General features: G+C 36.2%; 2 protein-coding genes across 2 annotated transcripts in view; one reads left to right on the forward strand and one right to left on the reverse strand.

The window, feature by feature from the left end:
• Positions 1–20,943, forward strand: part of LOC117170713 (synaptogyrin) — a 349,909-nt gene that overhangs the window by 161,131 nt on the left and 167,835 nt on the right. The window contains exon 2 of the mRNA XM_033357716.1: positions 14,273–14,496. Coding sequence (XP_033213607.1) covers positions 14,273–14,496 — 224 coding nt within the window. The remainder of the gene's footprint in view (positions 1–14,272; positions 14,497–20,943) is intronic.
• The window catches only part of LOC117170715, a 228,121-nt gene that overhangs the window by 82,204 nt on the left and 124,974 nt on the right, over positions 1–20,943 (reverse strand). The window lies entirely within an intron of this gene.

Consider the following 20,943-nt stretch of genomic DNA (forward strand, 5'->3'; position numbering starts at 1 on the left):
AGTATTTTTAATTTTAAATTTGTTGACAGTTTGAGTAGAAAGCAGCTGAGAAAGAGTTTGTTAAATGTACTAGAGTTTTTTTTAAACGGGTTTGCTGAATATTACAGTGAGTACAGACGAAGTAAAGGGAATTCCACAGATTTTATGAGAGTTCTGCTAAACTCAAGGAAATTGTATGTGATTCAATATAACTCAACTTAATTCACAAACATTTCAAAGAATTTTAGGAAATTTTAGAGAATTCTACTGAATTAAAAAAAAATTTATACTGAATAAAAGAGAATTGTACTACATTCAAGAGATTTTTACTAAGTTTAAGAGAATTATACTAAATTTAAGAGAATACTATTGAATTCAAGACAGATCTTAAGGGAATATTGGCGTGTTCAATCGTACTTAATCGAATTCAAGAGGATCTTGCTGATTTCAAGAGGTTTCTACTGCATTCAGGAGAATTCTTCTGTTCTCAAGAGAATTCTACAGAACTCAAGAGGATTTTTGAAGTTTCAGCCACACATAGTAAGATGCATAGAGATATTGATGCCTTTTTGGAAAACTATATTTGCTATCTTATCTGTAAAATATCCGTTGACAACGAACAGCGTAGCCATCCATAGGGACATCATTTAGAGCAACAAGATTAACTCTTTGCTTTTTTGCACAACACATCTGCAAATAGCGCTCGCACTACGCAATTCTCCTAGGTACATCTGCGGTGACACTAATCACTGCGAGCATAAGGTCACTCAATAATTTTATATGGAAGACCTGAAAATCTATGCTTCTAGTCCAAAGCAACTTTAGAGTGCTTTAAATTCAGTCGCGGGGTACACAGAGAGTTTGGTATGGACTTGGGATTACAAAAGTGTGTTAAGATTATTCTGAAGCAAGGACGGACCATTGGCATTTCCGGTCACCCTGAGTTTGTGCCTATAAACGTTTTTAACGCGGTAAGGACCAAACTTCCGCTTTTCCAAGACTTTTTTCAGCAACGTTTTTGGCTACCGAATCGATTATTAAAAAACGTCAAAATCATTAATTATAATATAAAATTTCCTTAATTTTCGAAATGCGTCATTATAATTCGAACAAAATGTTGAACTGACAACATTACATTTGTTCATTAAAAAAATATGAACTTTTATTGCATTAAATATTTATTTGATTATTTTCGTTTCGAATTTGTGAAGATATTCCCTTAAAAAGTGAAATTATTGCGCCCATGGACCCCAAGTTTAAAATTGAATTTGTTAGTTTTCCGAAAATCGAGATGACGATGTTTAATGTGGCGGCTTAACGGCATACATTTTTTTTTGCTACACTTAACTTTCCGTATTGGAGCAATTTTTCAAATAAAATCCTATACATGCATGTATATAGGGGGTCTTGGCGTCACTGAGGACAAATCCGTGATCAGATTTTCAATGCTAAATATGTTGGATCCCATATGGCTACCAAAAGTTACTAAGACAATCCCATTTTAAAACAAATTCGCACATTGGGGTTTTTGGGGCCGTTGATGATGAATTCGTGAACAGATTTTCGAAATTCAAGATGGCGGATCGAACACCGCTGTAAAAAATGATAAAGAATGGTCATCAATTTGATTTGCATTGTTCAAGTGTCTTTTCACTGTCGATGTTATCGCCGTTGCCCAACTCTTGTCAAGTGGAGGTGAACAGTAATCTTCTTGTTTTATTTCTTTTCAAACGTAGTGTCATCTTTTTAGGAATAAGAGTTTGGACCCTTTACCACAGTAAATGCCACAGTCGAATAAGTATTCTTCAGGATTGCATATTGCCTAGATTCACTGCTCGGAATTCACTATTCATTTGTTTCAAACTATGAGCCGACTCGTAAGAAAGTAGCTACACTCGCTTAATGCTTCCAAAGTGGCTCTACGAGGTACCTATTAGGTACTACTTTCTTACGAATGGCACAAATTTTAAAATGCTGTTATAAGAGGTTCTATTAGGATTTCTAATGGAAAATCTGGATTAAATCAACCAAAGTTTAAACTCAAAATAATGGTTTCAAGGTGGCTTTAGGAAGCACCTATTAAGTTCTGCTTTTTTACGAATGGTACACGTAAAAAATTGCTTCTCTAAGAGATTTTGTTAGGAATTTTCGTGGGAACTTGGATTTGAATTCATCGGATATTAAAACTCAAAACAATGCTTTCAAAGTGGTTCTACGAGGCACCTATTTGGTACTACCTTCTCACAAATGGGAACCCTAGTAAAAATGTTTTTTAGATTATCAATAGAAACTGTTCAAAAACATACAGGATGCAGATAGGTTTCCATATGGTCTGAAGTGCTTCTTAAGATCCTTTTTATTTGTATTCGGTTTTTAATCGCATGTATTCGGGACCTAAACGGCTACTGGGACTTAAATTACCTTTAAAAAAGTTCTAATAAACTCTGTTATGCACTGATATGCTTTCAAAACACGACTGGGAATATTACGAAGTACAAAATGCTTCTCTATGTAGTTCTATCAGGCTTTTAATGATGAAGTGAATTTTCATTTATCCAACTAAAATTCAAAATAAATCTTTCAAGGTGGATTCACAAGACACGTATTAGATTCTGTTTTATCGCGAATGGCGCATGCACAAAATATCTTCTCCAAGAGTTTTTATTACGAATTTGACTGGCAAATCGGAACTAAATAATTCAGGTTCTACAAATGCTGCTTATGCAATAAATCCTTCAAGGTAGTTCTATTAGCTATCGATTAAGTTGTATTTATTCAAAAGTTGCACAAGTACAAAATTGCTTTTCTGATGGACTCTATTGAGATTGTTAGTGAATAATTGGAATTAAATTAATTGCATTAAAATTTTAAGTTCCTGTATAAAAAATAATGGTGGTTTTTATATAGCAGTAAATGTTATTTTTTTCTTAACGTTATTAAAATGTTTTTCAATTGCACTGCTGTTTATTTTTTATACATTTTAGATAGTTTTCGAATGGTGAAAGTCTGCAAATGAGTTATTGAGCCATGTGTGAAATATTTGACATTCAATTATTTGTTTGATATATTTTAAATTGTTGTTTTGGAAAAGTTATTCCATCCTACCCTACATTCAAGGTGTCACAGAACAAATAGGAAAAATTCTCAACAAACACAACATCCAAACAATATTTAAAACACCTGCGAAAATAGGACAACTAATAAATAACGCTGAAGAGAAAAAGGCACTCCTCAGTGATCCTGAAGTATATAAAATCCCTTATTCTTGTGGCAAAGTCTATATTGAAAAAACTGGGATAACGGTGAGCCAACGTATAAAGGAACATGAAAGTAAAGTCAGGCTAAAACATTTCACGCAATCAGCAATAGCTGAACATCATATCGAAACAGGACATAACATTTTATTTGATGAAACAACAGTAATTGCAAAAACACACAAAATCTTTCCAAGAAAACATAGAGAAGCAATCAAAATATTAAAACACTCTAATAACATCAATAGGGACAATGGATATAATACCATTCCGATTTCGCCTTCTGTCATCCCAGATTGAGCAGAATGACTTAATTTACCAATCAGGTCGATCAGTCCCCATAGTGGTGCGCTCTGGCCAATCCCAGGCATCGTAGAGAATATACATACGAGCAACATAACCTGATATCTCAATTTCAGGTCAGCCCTGAATAAGTGAACTGCAATGTTCACGAAACATCGGCAAGATTCGTAGTATTGAAATGATTGAAACCCGAAATATCTCTTTTTATCTAAATAAATCATCGTAAAAGCATTAAATGTATTCTAAATCTCAATGGTTGACTCCTTTGCTAAGTACGCTTGAAACCCGACAAGCCGGAATAATATGGATTAAATATGTTCAAGTTGAGTCCTTCTCGCTTCAACTGAAAGATTTGAGCCAAAATCAGAAAATTGCAAAAAATTCACCTCTGAAAAACTTAAATCCATTTTTGGATTCTACTGGTCTTTTGCGATTAGGAGGAAGGTTACGATACGCTCCTATTAATTTTGATGTGAAGCATCCCATAATTTTACCATCGCATCACCTGATTGAAATTATAGCTGTATATTCTCACATTATATCCCTACACGGTGGTCTACAATGAACCTTGCATACGCTCAGACAGCGTTTCTCGATCTTAAGAGCCCGTCCTCTGTTTAGAGACCTAATCAAGCAACTTATGGGGAATTTACCGGATTTGAGAGTAACTCCTAATCGCCCTTTCACACATAGAGGGGTACATTATGTAGGCCCTTTTAATGTATGCTTTGCTCCGAGAAGTGGTAACAAAAGTTATAAAGCTTCCGCAGAACTTTCGTTTGCTTCTGCACGCGTAGAGTACATTTAGAGCTCCTGTCTGACTATTCATCTGTTGCCTTTCTTGCCGCCTTCCTGCGATGCTCTTCCACGTGAGGAAGACCTTCTCACTTGTATAGTGATAATGGCACGACATTTTATGCGGCCGATAAAGCATTAAGAAGTTTCATTTTGAAACTCAGACTCGATACAAATTTAAATAACGAATGCGCTACCAAAGGCACCTCATGGCATTCCATACCTCCATCTGCACCTCATTGTAGGGGTTTATGGGAAGCCTGTGCTAAAAGTTTTAAACAACATCTGAAGCGAATTTTTGTTGCTCAAACCCTGCGTTAGGAGAGTTTTCTACTCTCCTACTGCGATTCCAAATGTGCCTAAATTCCCGCCCTATTGCTCCACTTTCCAATGATCCTTAGGACTTGGCTTATCTCTCACCTGGACATTTTTTATTTGGGGCTCCTTTGACCACTATTCAAACCAACCGTGGAATTTACTGCAGAGAACCAATTGACACGTTGGCAATTAGTACAAACGAATTCTGGAATTTACTGGAGAATATGGGGTATTGGTTACATTAAATTGTTGAAAAAACGTTACAAGTGGGTCAATAAGACTCTAAATCTCATTATCGGAGATATTGGTCTTATCAAACATGATTCACTACCACCATGTCGATGGTTATTGGGTAGGGTTATTAAATGTTATAAGGAAAAGGACGATATATTTGAGGAAACTGTAAAATAAGCAATTCTTTTTTAAAATTAATTTGCCCTGCTAATTTAATAATAGATCATGGCAGGTGGAAAATACCTATAGCAAATTATTTTAGTTCTCATTAATTTCGATGTCTTTTTTTTTTAATTTTGTCTAGCTTATACGGTGGCGGCTTTGATTTGATACCAGATAAAAATTAAACCTCAATGTCCGTCGAGCTGTTATTACACTGGAGGCGGTCGTTATGTTTACGATAAACTTCGAAATTTGTAATTTAATAATTTTACACTGTGAGTTTATCGGTGTGCCGAATAGGTGTATGATACAACAGCGAATTAAGAAAATATAGTATCCGAGGATACGTGAAACGTGACGGATCGTTCACTATTCGCTTCTAAGAATTTTAAAGGATGATCTGAATTGGGTTGGAAACTTAAGTGTCTTTCGTGATGGAGTGAATGTTGATTATGATTAAGGGGGTTTTAATCTACTGGACTCAAACTTCTATTAATAAATTTATAGTAGTTGAAAATACTGAATTTTTATTGATTTTGTATGAACCCAGCGAACTCTAGTTTAAAGATGTAGTTTGATAGTGCTCTCCTGATTTTCTAGATTGAAATTTGAAATTGGGAACAGCGTGTCGTTTGACTTTTGTTGCAACAAAATGGGACTTGTACGACTTGCTAAAATTAAAGTGCTAATGGAAAGTCATCCAGTTGAATCCGGAATTTATCCGGCTGAGAACAAGAAATCCAAAACAAGTCCGAATCAATCTGAAATTAGCCTGGGAGGGTAGTTTATTATCTACCACAATTAAAGTACTAAGGGGAAGAAGTTCGGTGAATTTTGGAATTTGTTTCGATAAAAACACAGAATGCGGAATGAGTGTGAATCAACACGAAATTAGTATGCAAGCAAATTTTATTATCTTCTAGATTAAAAGTGCAATTAGGCATTGAAAAGTCGCTCTGGTTCAATTTGGAATTTGGTCGCCTAAAACACGGCTTTCAAAATCCTGTTAAATAAAATAAGAATTCTATTATCAAATTTCGACCATAACAAACAAACAAAAACAAAAAATCCTATTGTAATCTGAAAAAAAAACAAAAAAACAAATAAAATTTTCGGACAAAAATAAAAAAAAGAGGAAAGAAAAATGAGAAGGAAGCCAACCACATCCCCTTCTTTCTCTTTTTCTTTCTTTCGTCTTTTTTATTTCTATTATCATCAAATAACAATAAAACAAAATAAAAAACATAAATAAATTTGCATTACCAACGTTAAGGCTTATTAAGGCAAGAAAAATTGAAGTGGTAGAAATTGACAGCACCCACGAACAGGTGCTCTCTCTTTGATACCTGAGTATCAAATTGATTTAATTATGTTTTTTATTTTATTTTATTGTAATTTGATGATAATAAAAATAAAAAAGATAAAAGAAAGAAAAAGGGAAGGAAGGGGATGTGGTTGGCTACCTTCTCATTTTTCTCTCCTCTTTTTTATTTTTGATCGAAGATTTTATTTGTTTTTTTTTCAGATTACAATAGGATTTTTTGTTTTTGTTTGTTTTTTGTGGTCCAAATTTAGTTGTTGGATTCTTGTTTTATTTAACAGGATTTTGTAATAAATTAATTATTACATTTAATATCTTTTTTGAATACATCTAAACAAACTTTGGAAATTGTTTGAAGTTATTACACAGAATATTTTCGGAGGTACACCGCTCAACAGGAATATACTCGTATATAAAAGAAGAGGTGCTCCATTGCTGCCATGATTCCGGCTATTTTAATTATCTGAAATCAAAAAATCATACGTCATTTTATTCGCGAGACTTGAGACTCTGCACAGAACTAAAATAAAGGAAGAATTTAAAAAAAAAAAATTTTTGTAAGCTTCAGAAGAAATTCAATTTTACTCCTTTTTTTGGGGGCTCTATATAAGTGCTAAAACAACTAACGAAGCAATCTTAATTCTTTTAGTTCAACTTGAAATTGTATATGCGCTAAAGATGCTGTATAAATTTGAGCAGAAACAATCAAATAGTTTTCTATATATGATGGCAGCAGTTAAAAAAATCGTGTTTTGAAAAAAATACGTTTAAAAGTTGTATATAATTCATGATAAAAATGGCCTCACCATCAATCTGCTATGCCTGGTCCATAGAGTACATATATTACGTAAGACGCTTTTCTTTTGTTTAAATAAAGACGAGCATAAAATTGCTGTGAAGTTGAGAAGGAAACAACGATATAAACAAAAGAAAAACGTCTTACGTAATATATGGATGATCCCTGTGCCAATACACGCTCCGTATACCTGCTTCGGTTTGCGCGTGTAACTTTTCAACCACTTCAAATCACGACAAGTTCTTTCAGCCACGTCTTGTATACATGTTTTGGACGTGATTTATGAAAAAAATCGATTTTTTTGATCTGACACATTAGACGACCCCTTTAACTAGGTTTTGCTACATAATTTTCATTGATTATTAGGAAAACATTGATTTATTATTGCAATAAACATAATTTGAATAATAACAATGTTCGCTTATAATGTGAGCTTTACCTTGAAAAATAAGCATATCAATATTACATTTCGATCATAATATATAGGAAATCTAACTCAAAGCCTGCCGTCAGAACACACGCTCCCCTAGTTATTGTACAACATTTCAGTAACAAATTCCCTACAAATATCCGAGGTTAAAATAAAAAAACTAAACATAACTCGGGGTACAACAAATGTTCGGTTCGGTACTGGTAGTTTCTCAGAAGTTCTAACAATTTGTTGCTGAGTATATGTATAAGGACTGTTTCGACCGATATAATCTGAGTACGATATTCTGCATCAGTGAAGTGCGTTAGATGAAGTAGTGCTAAATTAAGCTATAGAAATAGGTTTGGTTGCTTCAAATAAATCAATAATGCGTTTCTCGCGTGTGAACTGCTTATATAACTTTGTAATTTAAATAAAATACGACAAATCTAGTGATCTGATTAGCAGTCCGATTTCTTTCCATGCATACATTGGAGGTCTGAAAGAGATTTTTAATTAAGCCCTCTTTTACCCCTACAAGTGGGAAAAATGAACTTACATGCCATTTTGGAGTACTAAAAGAGGGCCTAAATTCAATATAAATCAAGTCCTCTACAGGTCCTTCTAGAAACCATGAAGACTGACATTTACAGGTCTAAAATTGGACGAAAGTTTTGTTTCTGGGATGCAATCCGGTTTTATTCTCTAATTTTTTCATGTAGTCCGGTCACTTCGAGCGTGAATTTTTCAGAAAAGGGAAATAGTAGAAAACCGCACAGTGAATGTCCATCTGTCTTTATTTTGCTGTCGATTGCATGCTTATCTGTTATTGTGCGAAAATCTGATGAGAAGCTGTCATCCCTTATTCCCGGATAGGTTGGAAAATTGATGCCGTGTCGTGGCATTCATGTGGAAGTGGTCAGCTTTTGGCTCCAAACTGAAACATATTCCGCAGGTGCAGCTGTTGTTCTACTACTTACAATTTCTTGTCGATGTTCTGGCTGGAAACTAGCCTTTCCGGGAATCCCGGTGAGATGAACCTGCTAAACATGTACGTCAACGCTACTGGCTTGCAGGCTGTCGCCCCAATCGCTGGTACTGAGAAACCCCGAACTATTCTCGGGAAGCGAAGAATGATGATAAAGATTAAAGAACTCCTGTATGGTAAAAGAGTTTTTGGTGCTCCTATTAGTATCTTGCCTTTGTGTTATCTGCCTGTATGCCATGAGAAACCCTGTCAGTAGCGACGCTATAGCCAACATAACCGTTATTATTAGGGTCAAAGGGGTTATGATATTTTAAATTGTAGGCTCGAGAAGCAACAATCATGTTTCCTTAAAGCAAACAATCTCGACACAACCGAAACGTGTACGTCGTCTACTCGTGCCATTTGCATCTGGCTTGCGATGGACTGGGCCTGACGCTGGAAATCCGGGATATTGTCGAGTTGGCTAAGAAATGAAGTATTCATACCTCCGAGGCAGCAGATTATGAGAAATAAAAAATGGACTTTGTATCTTTCGTATAACATATTCACTTTGAAAAAAAGAGCTGGATATATTTTGCTCTCATTTTTCTTTCTCCTTTGCCGTGATATTACTACCGACTGGTACCGAGAATTTAATAACGTAAATTATCTTGGTTTTCAGATTTTAGAGGACAATACCAGGCTCTTTAGCACTGATACGTTGAGAGGTGGACAATGCGAAATTCCAGTATACTTTACGCTAATCATTCTCCACTACGGACTCAGCCTCCCCCTAGGCGTTTGGCAAGATGGAAATTAGATCAACACCATAGATGTGCCGAAGATGTAGTATAGCACTTTTATAGCCGCATTGTATCTTTCTAAGTACCCGTCGCATGCATACTTTGAACATCCACTGAGAAAATTTCCAAGCGTTTCTGGCTCTTGTTCGCACGTTCGGCAGTTGTTGTCGCCTACAGGTAGATTCGTCATGCGCTCGCTGTAATCTAATGTGTCTATACTGTCGGTTTGACAGGCAAAAAGAAATCCCTTAGTATCCGATCTCAATCCAGCGGATTTGACATGCTGGACCCACCCATCGATGGCTCTTTTCTAATTATGATGCCATAGAGTTGACCATCAAGGGGCTTTTAAGCATGCTGTCTTATTAGAAGCGAATGTTTTCTTTCCTGTACACGACTTATCTACACCAAAAGTGATGCTAGGCCACGAGTAGTTTCGCTGGAATCAAATAAGAGATCAATCTCCTCTGCAACACCATCTGCGGCATGGTATACACACATTTTAGCATTGACGACGTCATGTTGATGTACCAGTCGCCTTAGAGAACAGTTAACCAACCGTGTATAGTAGTATAGGAATGGCCATAATATTGGTCACCTGGATTGTATTTTCCTCAGATAATTTGGAAACCCAAATTTTTCTGAGAATTTGGGAGACTATTTTCAAGGGCTGTTTTATTATACGTACGTCTTTGGTTTCTGCTTGCGGTATTCCAAGATATGCATATGTTTCTCTATTACCAATTTATTAAATGGTATGAAAAATTCGTACATGGGATGCGCATCTACTAAGACAAAAGGCATTCAGGTGGTTCTGTTCATTTAGACGCGATTGCTGTTTTCTCAAAATTCAACGAAGTTTCTTTTAAAGGTTTCAATATCATTTCATCATCTTTATAAGCAGAACGTGTTATTAACGGTCACAATTTTACATTTGCTACCAAAAAATCCAACTTAACCTTTTTTTCTCATACTTCACAATTTATTCTAACTTCTTCCTCTACTTTTACTTAAAACCCTCCACGAAATACGGAAGTTATTTTTGAGCGGCGTGATTGGGCTTTATTATCTAACAGTTAAATGCGAGAAGTTTCACCAAAAATTAAAAATTTGTTAACGTAGCCGCAAAGACAAAATATGTGAAATAAAAAAAGGGTTTTTCAAATTCACTTCACAAATATGCGTCGTATTGAAAAAACTACATATTTTATGTTAAGGAAATTCTTTAATTGAAGCAACTATTGTAGAGCAAAAGGAAAAAAATTAGGAAAAACGTATCAAATTTTGGTTTTTTTAATCGCATTTGTTTATAAACGTGCTTAATGGAGAATTCCTACAAAAATAAGAAATAACATTCATGTTCTATAAAATGTCATAAAGGTAGGTTTGCATGGTGTCTCCTCTTTAGCCATGTGCATCATTATTTACGTAAAAACCTGCATTAATATGCGTATGCACAACAGTCATAAACACCCTTTTTTCTGCTACGCGATCTTCATTTGTTTTGACCGTCAAGCAAACGCTACGGCGAACTATCCTTAGTTACTATCAGGCTTTCTTAGTGGCACCACATTAGCGTCCTTGATTTTTGTTAGATTTATAATCCTTAAAGAACAAATAGCAAAAAATAAAGCTACCATTGAGCATGAAGAATGTCTGACATATCATTTTCTATGGAAAAGATGCACTTAAAACATACTTGTCATATAAACTATTTTTTCTCTCAGAAACGAAAGTCTTGTACCTGCCTTCTGCTGAAATTGTGAATTTTTTGTTAACTGATTTAAAAAAAATAGGTGCAAGTCTTTCCTCCTTTTAGTTTTAGAACAGCGAATTATTTTTCTGTAAGGAAGCTTTATGATGCTTATAGTAATTTCATGGAGTCTTAAGAAAGAAGTAAAGACGTAGACTCGTATCAAAAGAAGCTGAGCTTTTACAATGATAAGACTATATTACAATGGTCGTAAAGATCAAACTAAGATGAAATGTAGACCTAATAAAACCACGCGTATTACACAGGAACATATTACACCCGTTAAAAAGCTTGATTTACAATATATCAGCCTGGCCACAACTAAGTGCTCTGACTTATTTATTATATGAATAATTAAGAAGAACTAATTCATGACGACGATACTGCTGTGAATACTATGTGGGATCATGAAATCAATATGAGGATATAAGTGTTGCTAGCCAGCTAGAAAGACCTTTGCAATGATCGATATGCCAACTGCATGGTAATGTGCTTCCTTCTCTTCATCTCTTCGAAAGTTTGAATAGTCAAACTTCATGCCCGATAGCGTTTTTAAGGCCTATAGAAAAAGCACTGAAAACTTATCGGAAATTAACTATTTGAGATTTTTAGAATATATCATATTAAGGCATGGAGAAGGAACTAATCGAAGTTTTGAGTGTGGAATCAGATCTGAGTACTGATCAACGGTACTGGAGAGAGATGGACCCAGCCGTAGCGACAGAGAAATGCCCGGAAAACATGTACAATTTTGAGTCAGGATTGTTGAACCATGCGAGACTTCTCGCTACAGCCCAATGTGGTTTACGATTGAAGTTCACAACTGCATCTCAGATGGCGCCAGGAATTTCTTTAACCTACTTCGGCTGACCAGGTACTTATCCGATGATTTAAAGAAAAATGCCTTTTGTGGACACCCGGAAAACATTCCTTTGTCGATGATCACTGGTGAAAGGCTGAAAGTGGAGGAAGAGGCCCGAAATCTCATTCTGAAGGCCAGAAAACATGTAAAGACGCAAGCAGTACAAGAAATAGGAATCTCTGGATATCGAAAGCGAGGGTGGCCAAAAGACAAAAAAAAGCCAGCTGTGTGGTCCTTTGTGGGCCAAAATAGAATTCTGGGTCAATAGATTATATGATGGGATAGATGTAGGGTAGGACTCTGAATGCAACAACCTTCTTGTGGCGGGCCCGGGTAGTTAATAAGAAAAACTATCGAAGCAAGAAGCAAGATTAAAAACATATGCAATTATAAAAAAAATTAACTTTACTCACCTATTTTTTTCGTTTTTCTCGAAAATTTGGCATCAATCAAAACACTTTCAGAACATAAAAGACGTATTTTGACGTCACCAACAATATTTTTAACGATTTTTTTCAATACGACTCATATTTGTGTAGTAAATTTAAAGAAAAAAAACAACATTTTTTGTTGCTTATTTTACATATTTTGTCTTTGCGGTTACACTCGAACATTTACCTCTGATAATAGATCTAGTCTGAAATTACACTTGCTATCCGCTGAAAGAAATAATTGGATGGTACACGCAAAGCTCTGGTTATTCTAACCGTATTCCATTGCTCGCTTAGCTAAAACCATTCGAAATTCCTATTTTAAGCATACCATTATGGTTACTTATTATAGCTAGAACAAGAATATTTTATTAGTAAAGTATCCTAAATCATGTTCTTAAGTTATACACTTATGTCGCTGAATCTTTCATATGCGAGTTTAGATTTTTCAACTCTATTGGAACAATTTCTTATAATAATTTAATTTGGGGTTATATGATCAAGAGCACTTGAACTCTTCAAAAATCAAGAGTTAAGTATACTTTTGTAGGTAAATTTTATATTCCTTTTCTACTATAAACACATTATCCTTAAATGTACACTAAAAAAACTTAATGATGTTATCTTCATCCCTAATTTGCTAATTAAAGAATTTAATATGAAACACTTTGTCAGGGGCATAAGCGTCGCTTCAGATGGTTTCAGGTATCGGCCTAACGAAGCGTTGGTTCAGATAAAAGTTAAGGTGATCCCGTCATAAACTAGATGGCTGCTTCTTTGGAGGGTTTAATTTCTATATCATACATACTACCATAACACATCAGGATTTGTGTACCTTTATTTGTTTGGTTCAAATTAGAAATAAGTTGAATTAGTACCTTTCGTATATAATACGTTTTAAAAACTAAAAATATACCTTTTTGTATAATATTGTTACTAGTATATAACTGCATCTGGTGCAGGAATGAATCTAGAACGCAGTTCGCCTGCTAACTATATTTCGAACAAATGTGTGTATTACGCATTGTTGTAGAGCACGCTTCTGCTTCTGTCTTTCCGTTCCGAATTGGTTCTGGATATATCTGGTTAAGCCCACATTGTCGCAAATGTTGTCTTTTCCGGTAACAATGCTCCCAGACAGAGGGGAACGGATAAACGCCCTTTTTGGCTTAGAAGAAATCAACTTCTGGCTTTGCGTCCTGGATGAGTCCAAGCCAGACCCGATGAAGGGCAATTTGTGGGATTTAGTTAATTAAGAGGTAAAAAAAGACACTTTTCTCTACTAAACTTGGGTAAAAGCACATTGTGTGATTTGATTCAATTTTTTGGTAATATTACTCCCAGACGTGTCTTGGATAGGCCTGGATTTTGCATAGAAGGAACCAACAGTCTGTCTTTGCTTCACAGTTAGTTTTCTGGTAAATCAGATAGAATATTCCATAGGATAAATAGAAATCTGTCAATAAGAATTTTTTTAAATCAAGCATCTTTAGCGCAATGTAAAATAAATTTGTGTCGTGTAATAAAAGTCAGCATTTATAAACATAGTATTGATTGTCGGAACGATTGTTTAAGGTTCCTTTTCTGATTTTCATATTATCAGGTTAACTAAAATAACTTCATAATACTTCACAATCTGAACAAATTAAGAAATTTCCGGATATTAAATGAATACCCGTAGAGTGCCCGGTTAAATACGCACACCTGTATATCCCATAAATTAGTCTGCCTGGAATTTTAAACAACGTGGCATGGCGACACCAGGGTCACAATCTAAGATAAACTGCGTCTAGTTAACTATTTATATCAGAGTAGCTTATATAATGACACCAACTTATCTTACAACGGTCACAATTCTAACCATTTTTATAAAATCTTTTTTCAGCTTTTCGCAATCATTGTCTTTGGCTGCATTAGTAGTAAAGGATATGTAACCGAATCAGGAAAAGAAACGTGTCTGTATAACAGAGATGCCAATGCTTGTAATTATGGAGTTGGTATTGGTGTTTTGGCTTTCTTAGGAAGCTTTTGTTTTCTAGCAGGGGAGTATTTATTCGAACAAATGTCTTCTGTTAAAACACGAAAGCATTACGTGCTACTGGATCTTGGGTGAGTTAAAAAGAGTTTTTTACTTTCTAAAATATTAATTTTAAGGGTGTCATTTCATGTCAGATTATATGTTACTCGTATTTTATGCTTGGTCATAATATGTACGTGTATAGCGTCATCTAGTGAAATTTTTTTTGTACATATATTATGCAGCAATCCAAAAACCCCCCTGTTACCGACTTTCTTAAAAATCCGGTTGTTTGCTAACTTATTTAAATACATGGTCACCATCTTAGATTCAAATTTTCATCTCAAAGTTGATCAGCAACCTGAAAACCCCCTTTGTATGGAATATTATAGAAATTTTGTTAACATAGTCTCGAACTTTATCCAATTTGAAGTTTTCAGATTTTTCAACTCCCTTTACAAATTTTAATCAAGGACTGAAATAAAGAGGTTTGACTAGTTATTTCTATCGGAAAAAGATATTTCATTTCTAGACTAAGCCAGGACTTATTATTATCAAGCTGACAGGCAGGGTAATAACAGCCCATAGCATAATGGTAAACCCTATTGTACTACACACTAAAAGTTAATTATCTCCAGTAGGATCAGTATTTACCATTAAGGCATACAATAATTTTTAGGGGATGTCACGATTGTCTGCTGGTTCGAGAAAATATTCCAGGTATGAAATTCTTAGAATGCACCATGTTTTTGGTTTCTTCCCAAAATCTCGCATGCTCTCCTGAGAGAAATTTACGCGCGGTTCCTTTGTACGATGCGTATGGGATGTCGCAGTAAGGTTTTGAGGTAATCAGGAATTGTGAAACTCTCGTTTCAGCCATTCTTTTACCGTTAAATTTAAGAATATCTTAAAAGCAACTCCAGACTAGCTTGGAAGTAAACTTTTCAAATGTAAGAGCCTTACTTACTGGTTGACTGTCAGAACAAATGTAAATATGCAGGCCATCCCTAGCGGACTAGGTGATCGGAACGGATACACTACAGCATATCCTTATAGTATCCACATAGTATCCTTTCCATAACTTGCAAAAAACTAAATGAAAATAGCAAGATAAATATTGAAATTGTTTCAATTATGATTCTACACAAAATTGCCGTTAGAAGGTCAAGGAGTAATTGCAAAAGTCTTTTTTGTAGCGTTAGAAATATTTAAAAGTACAATGCCTGTTATTAACGTCTAATAAAGGTTACTTCAAGCGCATTGATAATCGCTAATGTAGCATATCCTACAAACAGAAGTTACGATTCACTTGAAATCACCTACCTAAGAAGTTAATGACAGGTAAAGTATTTTATTCTTTTTATTTTTAAAGCGGCAAAAAAATAACTATTGCAATTACTCCATGACCTTCTAGCGTTCATTTCAACGTAGCACCATAATTACAAACATTTGAATGTTCATCTTGCTGTCTTTATCGAGTTTATTTGCAAGTTACGGAGCACATACTATGTGGACACTAGAAGGTCCTCCCGGTTCACCAAGTTTCATAAGCTCGTATACACAGTTCCTGTTTCCAAGGTTTAATAGCTATTCTTTTTGCCTGGAAACCGTAAGGAATGTACCCGATGCTGCTGTCATTTTAGCCCTGGGATTCTTCTCATAGATTTCAGTTAATGTTCCCAAAGAGGTTTTTAAAGCCGCCAATGTACCCAATTAGACCTACTAGTTTAAATAATCTTATTTTTTCTCTTCATGTTGATATTCTTTCCGTTTGTATAGCGAGAATATTATTCTAGCATTGTATGCTCTTACTGATATCATGTAGATCTGTGACCTCACAGTGCTAACTTAATCAGTCCTTCGCCACTGGATTATTAGAGCATATGCTATTATAAGTCTAATTGTCATCGTACATAATCAGTAAACAATCCTGGGGCTGACCGTATGAGTTCCACTAAGTTGCCCTTGCGCTTTCCTGTTAACAGGATCAGCAGCTCATGCACATAATCTTGAGTTTAAAACCCAGATTCGTTTAAAACACGAATCAGTCTCTCAATGACAAGCGCCTACTGGGTTGATGAAAGAATTCCTCCATGTAAGCATTCCTTGAAACTTTGTCCTTCACTTCATTACCATGTAGTGAAGTGTGTACCAATCTGCTGTTTGACATGAAGTGCATCCACCTGTTTACGGTATCACTAATTGTCCCCTCTGTGTCGTGAAACGCTTTTTTTACTCTAGCGAGAATAAACTTATTTTAAGCACAATTATGTCTTATATTAAGAAAATTAAACCTTTCGTGCTCTAAGAAAAGTCTTGCCGAGAGAGAAAAACCCTATCAGTTGATCTTGTTAGTATGGTAAAGGATCCTTGCGATTTCGAAATAGATAGATGCGCTCCGTATTTTCCCACCAAACCTACGAGAGAGTAGGCGCTGGTAGGTGTAGCTAAAAGCCACCGCATAGTCCAACTTGCTATTACACTTCGATTTTTTCTTAGCTTATTTTTCTAGTGTTTTCAGCATTAAAGAGTTCATGTTTAACGGTCAGCAAGATTCTGCCTCATAGTAGGTAATCTAAACCTAAACCTGTAATCCAGCTACTTTGAGGCTAGTTGTGGTTGGGAAAGTTATGGGCTTACTAAACCACCTAAACCTCCCTCCATGCAACAGGGGTGTATACCATTGTTAAGCATTACTGAGAGATGCCGCACAATAGACGAACTATTATTATAATTTTTGGAATTAGTGAAAATACGTTTGGCTACTTTCCTTTTTTCCATTCAGATGGTTTCCCAATTAAGAGATTCTAAAGTATGCTCTGAGGCTTCTTAGGTAATTACCATCTTCACAGGAGAAGATGCATTTTTAGCGGGGTTGTTGCCGACTCCCCCTGGGTGTTTTGTTTTTGATTTTTGAAAGAACTCATTTTGTTCGCATGAGTAGCTAGCGAGATATTTGGTCAATCTCTACAGAGCTCCACTTATATAGATAAGGTAATTTTAATCTGAGAGGTTTTCCGTTATCCCAGAGACACCGCATATATCACCACACCTTGGTAACATTCACTCCTCGACACTTTAGTTCACGTCTTGCCTTCGGGTCCTATGACCGTGTCGTAAAGATATCTTTAGACAACTTTAAGATATTTTTTATCACACCACAATCATAGTACGAATTTAGACACTGCAAAAGATACATAAAATAGAACTTTTTAGCATAGGCCGTAAAACTTTACTGCGAGTATATAGGGTATTTAGGGTATTTATTTTTTTAGAGTGTTTCAAAGGGAAAAAGAAAAAATAGTTAGATGAAATACAGCTTCAAAGGTAACTGGAATCGTAAAATAATTAAATATAAACAAATTTGATATTTGGCAGCAATTGACATGCCCAAACTTAACAGTAATGGTGTATAAAAGACCATATCGATCAAAGTCTGCTATCTTCCAGATCCATTAACAGATAAGTATTGCTGTATCCTAAAATTCTTCCTAAATTGACAAATTCTAGTTCAAACGAAGTGGTGTAAGTTTTAGCCGATAGACACAATCAATCTATAAATCGTAGATCTATAAAAATACTGGTAATTAAATTCGAATTTGAATGGAAGGGAGAAATGTTCATGGCTTACTGTACCACCTAATGACTTAACTAATTAAAAAATTTAAGGGAAAAATGCTTAAAAGTAACTATACTAAAGAAGGAGGAAAATAAAGAAAAAAGAAACCTAAAGAGCTTACAAAATAATCACGATAATTAGAGTCGCCTCTAATATTAGGGTAGCATGTGGCGGAAGGCCTTTAGACAGAGCAAGGTTTTCCGCACTAAAAGCAAAACACCGCTCTTGAAACCGAGCAAGCTTAGTAAAGAGACTCCTATAGGTGGCAATTCCAGCACCCGTTTTCCGGTGATGGTATCATCGAGAAATGCAAGCTGCTTCATACATCTTACGCGTGCCAGCAGAAGAACGCGCCGGTAACTGTTACAGAGCCCGCCTTTGAGCCTGAAGTGGAACCGAATCCGGTATTAGGCTCGGAATCAATACTACTTTTGGCTTGACCGATGACATCCGAGGCGGCTCTCACAGTACCCTCGTCGCAAAGGACGGGAGAGATCTGCTTTGTGCACAACAGCTCTAACGTCGCTGCCCAGTTCCCAACGTAAGATCTCAGTCTACAACGTTGGCCATAAAACATGAAAGGATTTTGAAGGTAGCCTTTGGTCTGCTGCGGCGAACCAGATGGACGATCGGGATGACGATCGTTCGGCTCTTGGCTCTACCTCGCGTATTACCTCTACATTGGTCTATTGTGGTCGGGTGTCGATTCTCGGTGCTTCTGGGCCTTAGGGGCCTCCCTCTTCCCCTTTTTTGTGTACTCGCCGGGACGGGGCTCGGTATCCGGATTGAGCAGTACCGACGATCCTGCGCTAATCATGCATCTGAGGGAAACCTGTTGTTTCGGTTGATTGGGCCTCTCCTTGTTCAGAACAACGGCACCCGGTCGATGTTTAAGGTCCTTTATGTGGGCCTTCTTATATGTTCCCAATTCATCTTGGATCTAATACATTACCGGACTAATGATCTTTACAAGCCTGAATGGACTAACCTATTTTGAGGATAACTTCTTAGTGACATAATCGTCCGAAGACGACAAAGTGTTAATCTTACGCCAGATGATGTCACCTATTTGGTAGAGAATGTTCCGTCTACGGTGATTATAGTACTTAGCCTTACTATCCGATGCTTTATTCATATGATGCGTAACTTAATCGGGAAGGGCCGGAAAAGGCTTGATCTTACTTTTTCAATCTTCTACAGCTAATAACACGATATCGAGGTCTCCTTCTTCTCGTTTTCTCAATGACGATTTTGCCAGCCTAGACTATCTGCCAAAATTTAGGAGCGCTGGCGATACCCGCTCCACCAGATTAGCTCGAGCATTATATGGGGGGGGGGGGGGGGGGTAGTCCAATGCCTAATTCCCGATTACGACGCAGCCTTTGAAATTAATTTGTTCACAAACTCGGTGCCATTGTCAGGGAACAGTACTTTAGGAGTTCCCCATCTAAAAATGACTGCTTCCTTGAACGACTTTTAGAGATTAACGACATTGTCTTTTCTTAGAGGTAAGAACGCGATCCACTTGGTAAGGATGGCTTGGAAGGCTAAAATATACTGACAACCAAAACGACTTGGTGTTAGCGGATCTAAAATGTCTGCAACTACAACCGATGAACGTTGCTCGAATATCTATTACGTATTAGAACTACCGGACCAGCCTGGTCTATATTTATCTTACAGCAGGTGTCATATGCCCGGACGTATTTTGAAACGCCATTAAACATTTCAAAGGTAAGACCATGTGGCAGGCCTCCAAATTATACAGTAGTGGATCAGTGAGCTGGTCTGCGCGATAATTATAAAGCTGACCACCTTCGATCTGCGTGAGACCGAATCCTAAACCTGTACTGCTTGCGTCAGTTTCTTTGTAAAATGAAAGACTAAGCTCTGGTCTAGATCAGCGATTTTTTTCACAGATTTTTTTCATAATACTTAAACTCAAATGGGGACACTTCACTGCCTGTGATGCGGGCATGTGCTGGCTTGACGCGCTCGAACTTGCTATTGTTAGAAAATTATAACCGAGTAGGAAAAATAGAAAATTTTGTAAAATAGTCATTAGCGAATTTTAATGGGCAGCGTTAGATTTTCTGGATTATGAAGAGAACATTAAAATAAAATAGAAAAAATCAGTTAATAACTTCATAAGTTATTGCACTTTTGTTACGCTGCAAAGTGGTCCAGTAATGGATTGCCTCGAACAAATTTAGTGAAAATATTAACCGATGTTTATGAACTTTTTTTCCATATTTCTAAAATTATATTACGAAATTGATTCAGCTTATTTAAATTTAATTGTGCCATGCCTTTATAACTTCAGTTATTGTAACAGGTGTCAATCTCAGAACAATGAAGGGCATACGTGATAGATCAACAAAAGTAGTCGCATGCTCGCAGCGGGGAGCCTGCCTTGGAGCCTACCGAGCTATCCTGCCCGGAGTGATATCCTCCTACAGCCGGGTAGCCACCCTACCCAGGGTAGCAGTTTGCGAAACGCTGGTCTAGATAACGTAGAGACGGTTATTAGAGCTGATTTTAAATCCTGGAAAGCCTTTTCCTTATCATCGCCCATTCAAATCTTCGATTTTTCTTTAATAATCGATAAAGTGGTTCATCATTTATGATACAATCTCTTACAAACCGCCTATATCACAAGACCATGTCTAGAAACCGTCTGAGTTTACACAAATTAGTGGGAGCCCGATAAGATCTTATTATTTCAATCTTTTCAGGGTATGGGTGCATTCCCGTTCTATTAAACCGATTGCGAGAATGGTTTATTCCACCCCGTTAAATGGCGTTAAAATATGCTTGCGCATACCAGGTGTATACATATGAAACCGGTATTTTTTCAAGAAAAAACACATTTATTTCAAGAGAATGATAACAAATATTTTATTCAAAGTATGCGCCCTCG

The sequence above is a fragment of the Belonocnema kinseyi genome, chromosome 4 (genome assembly GCF_010883055.1).
Source record: "Belonocnema kinseyi isolate 2016_QV_RU_SX_M_011 chromosome 4, B_treatae_v1, whole genome shotgun sequence".
Taxonomy (NCBI): domain Eukaryota; kingdom Metazoa; phylum Arthropoda; class Insecta; order Hymenoptera; family Cynipidae; genus Belonocnema; species Belonocnema kinseyi.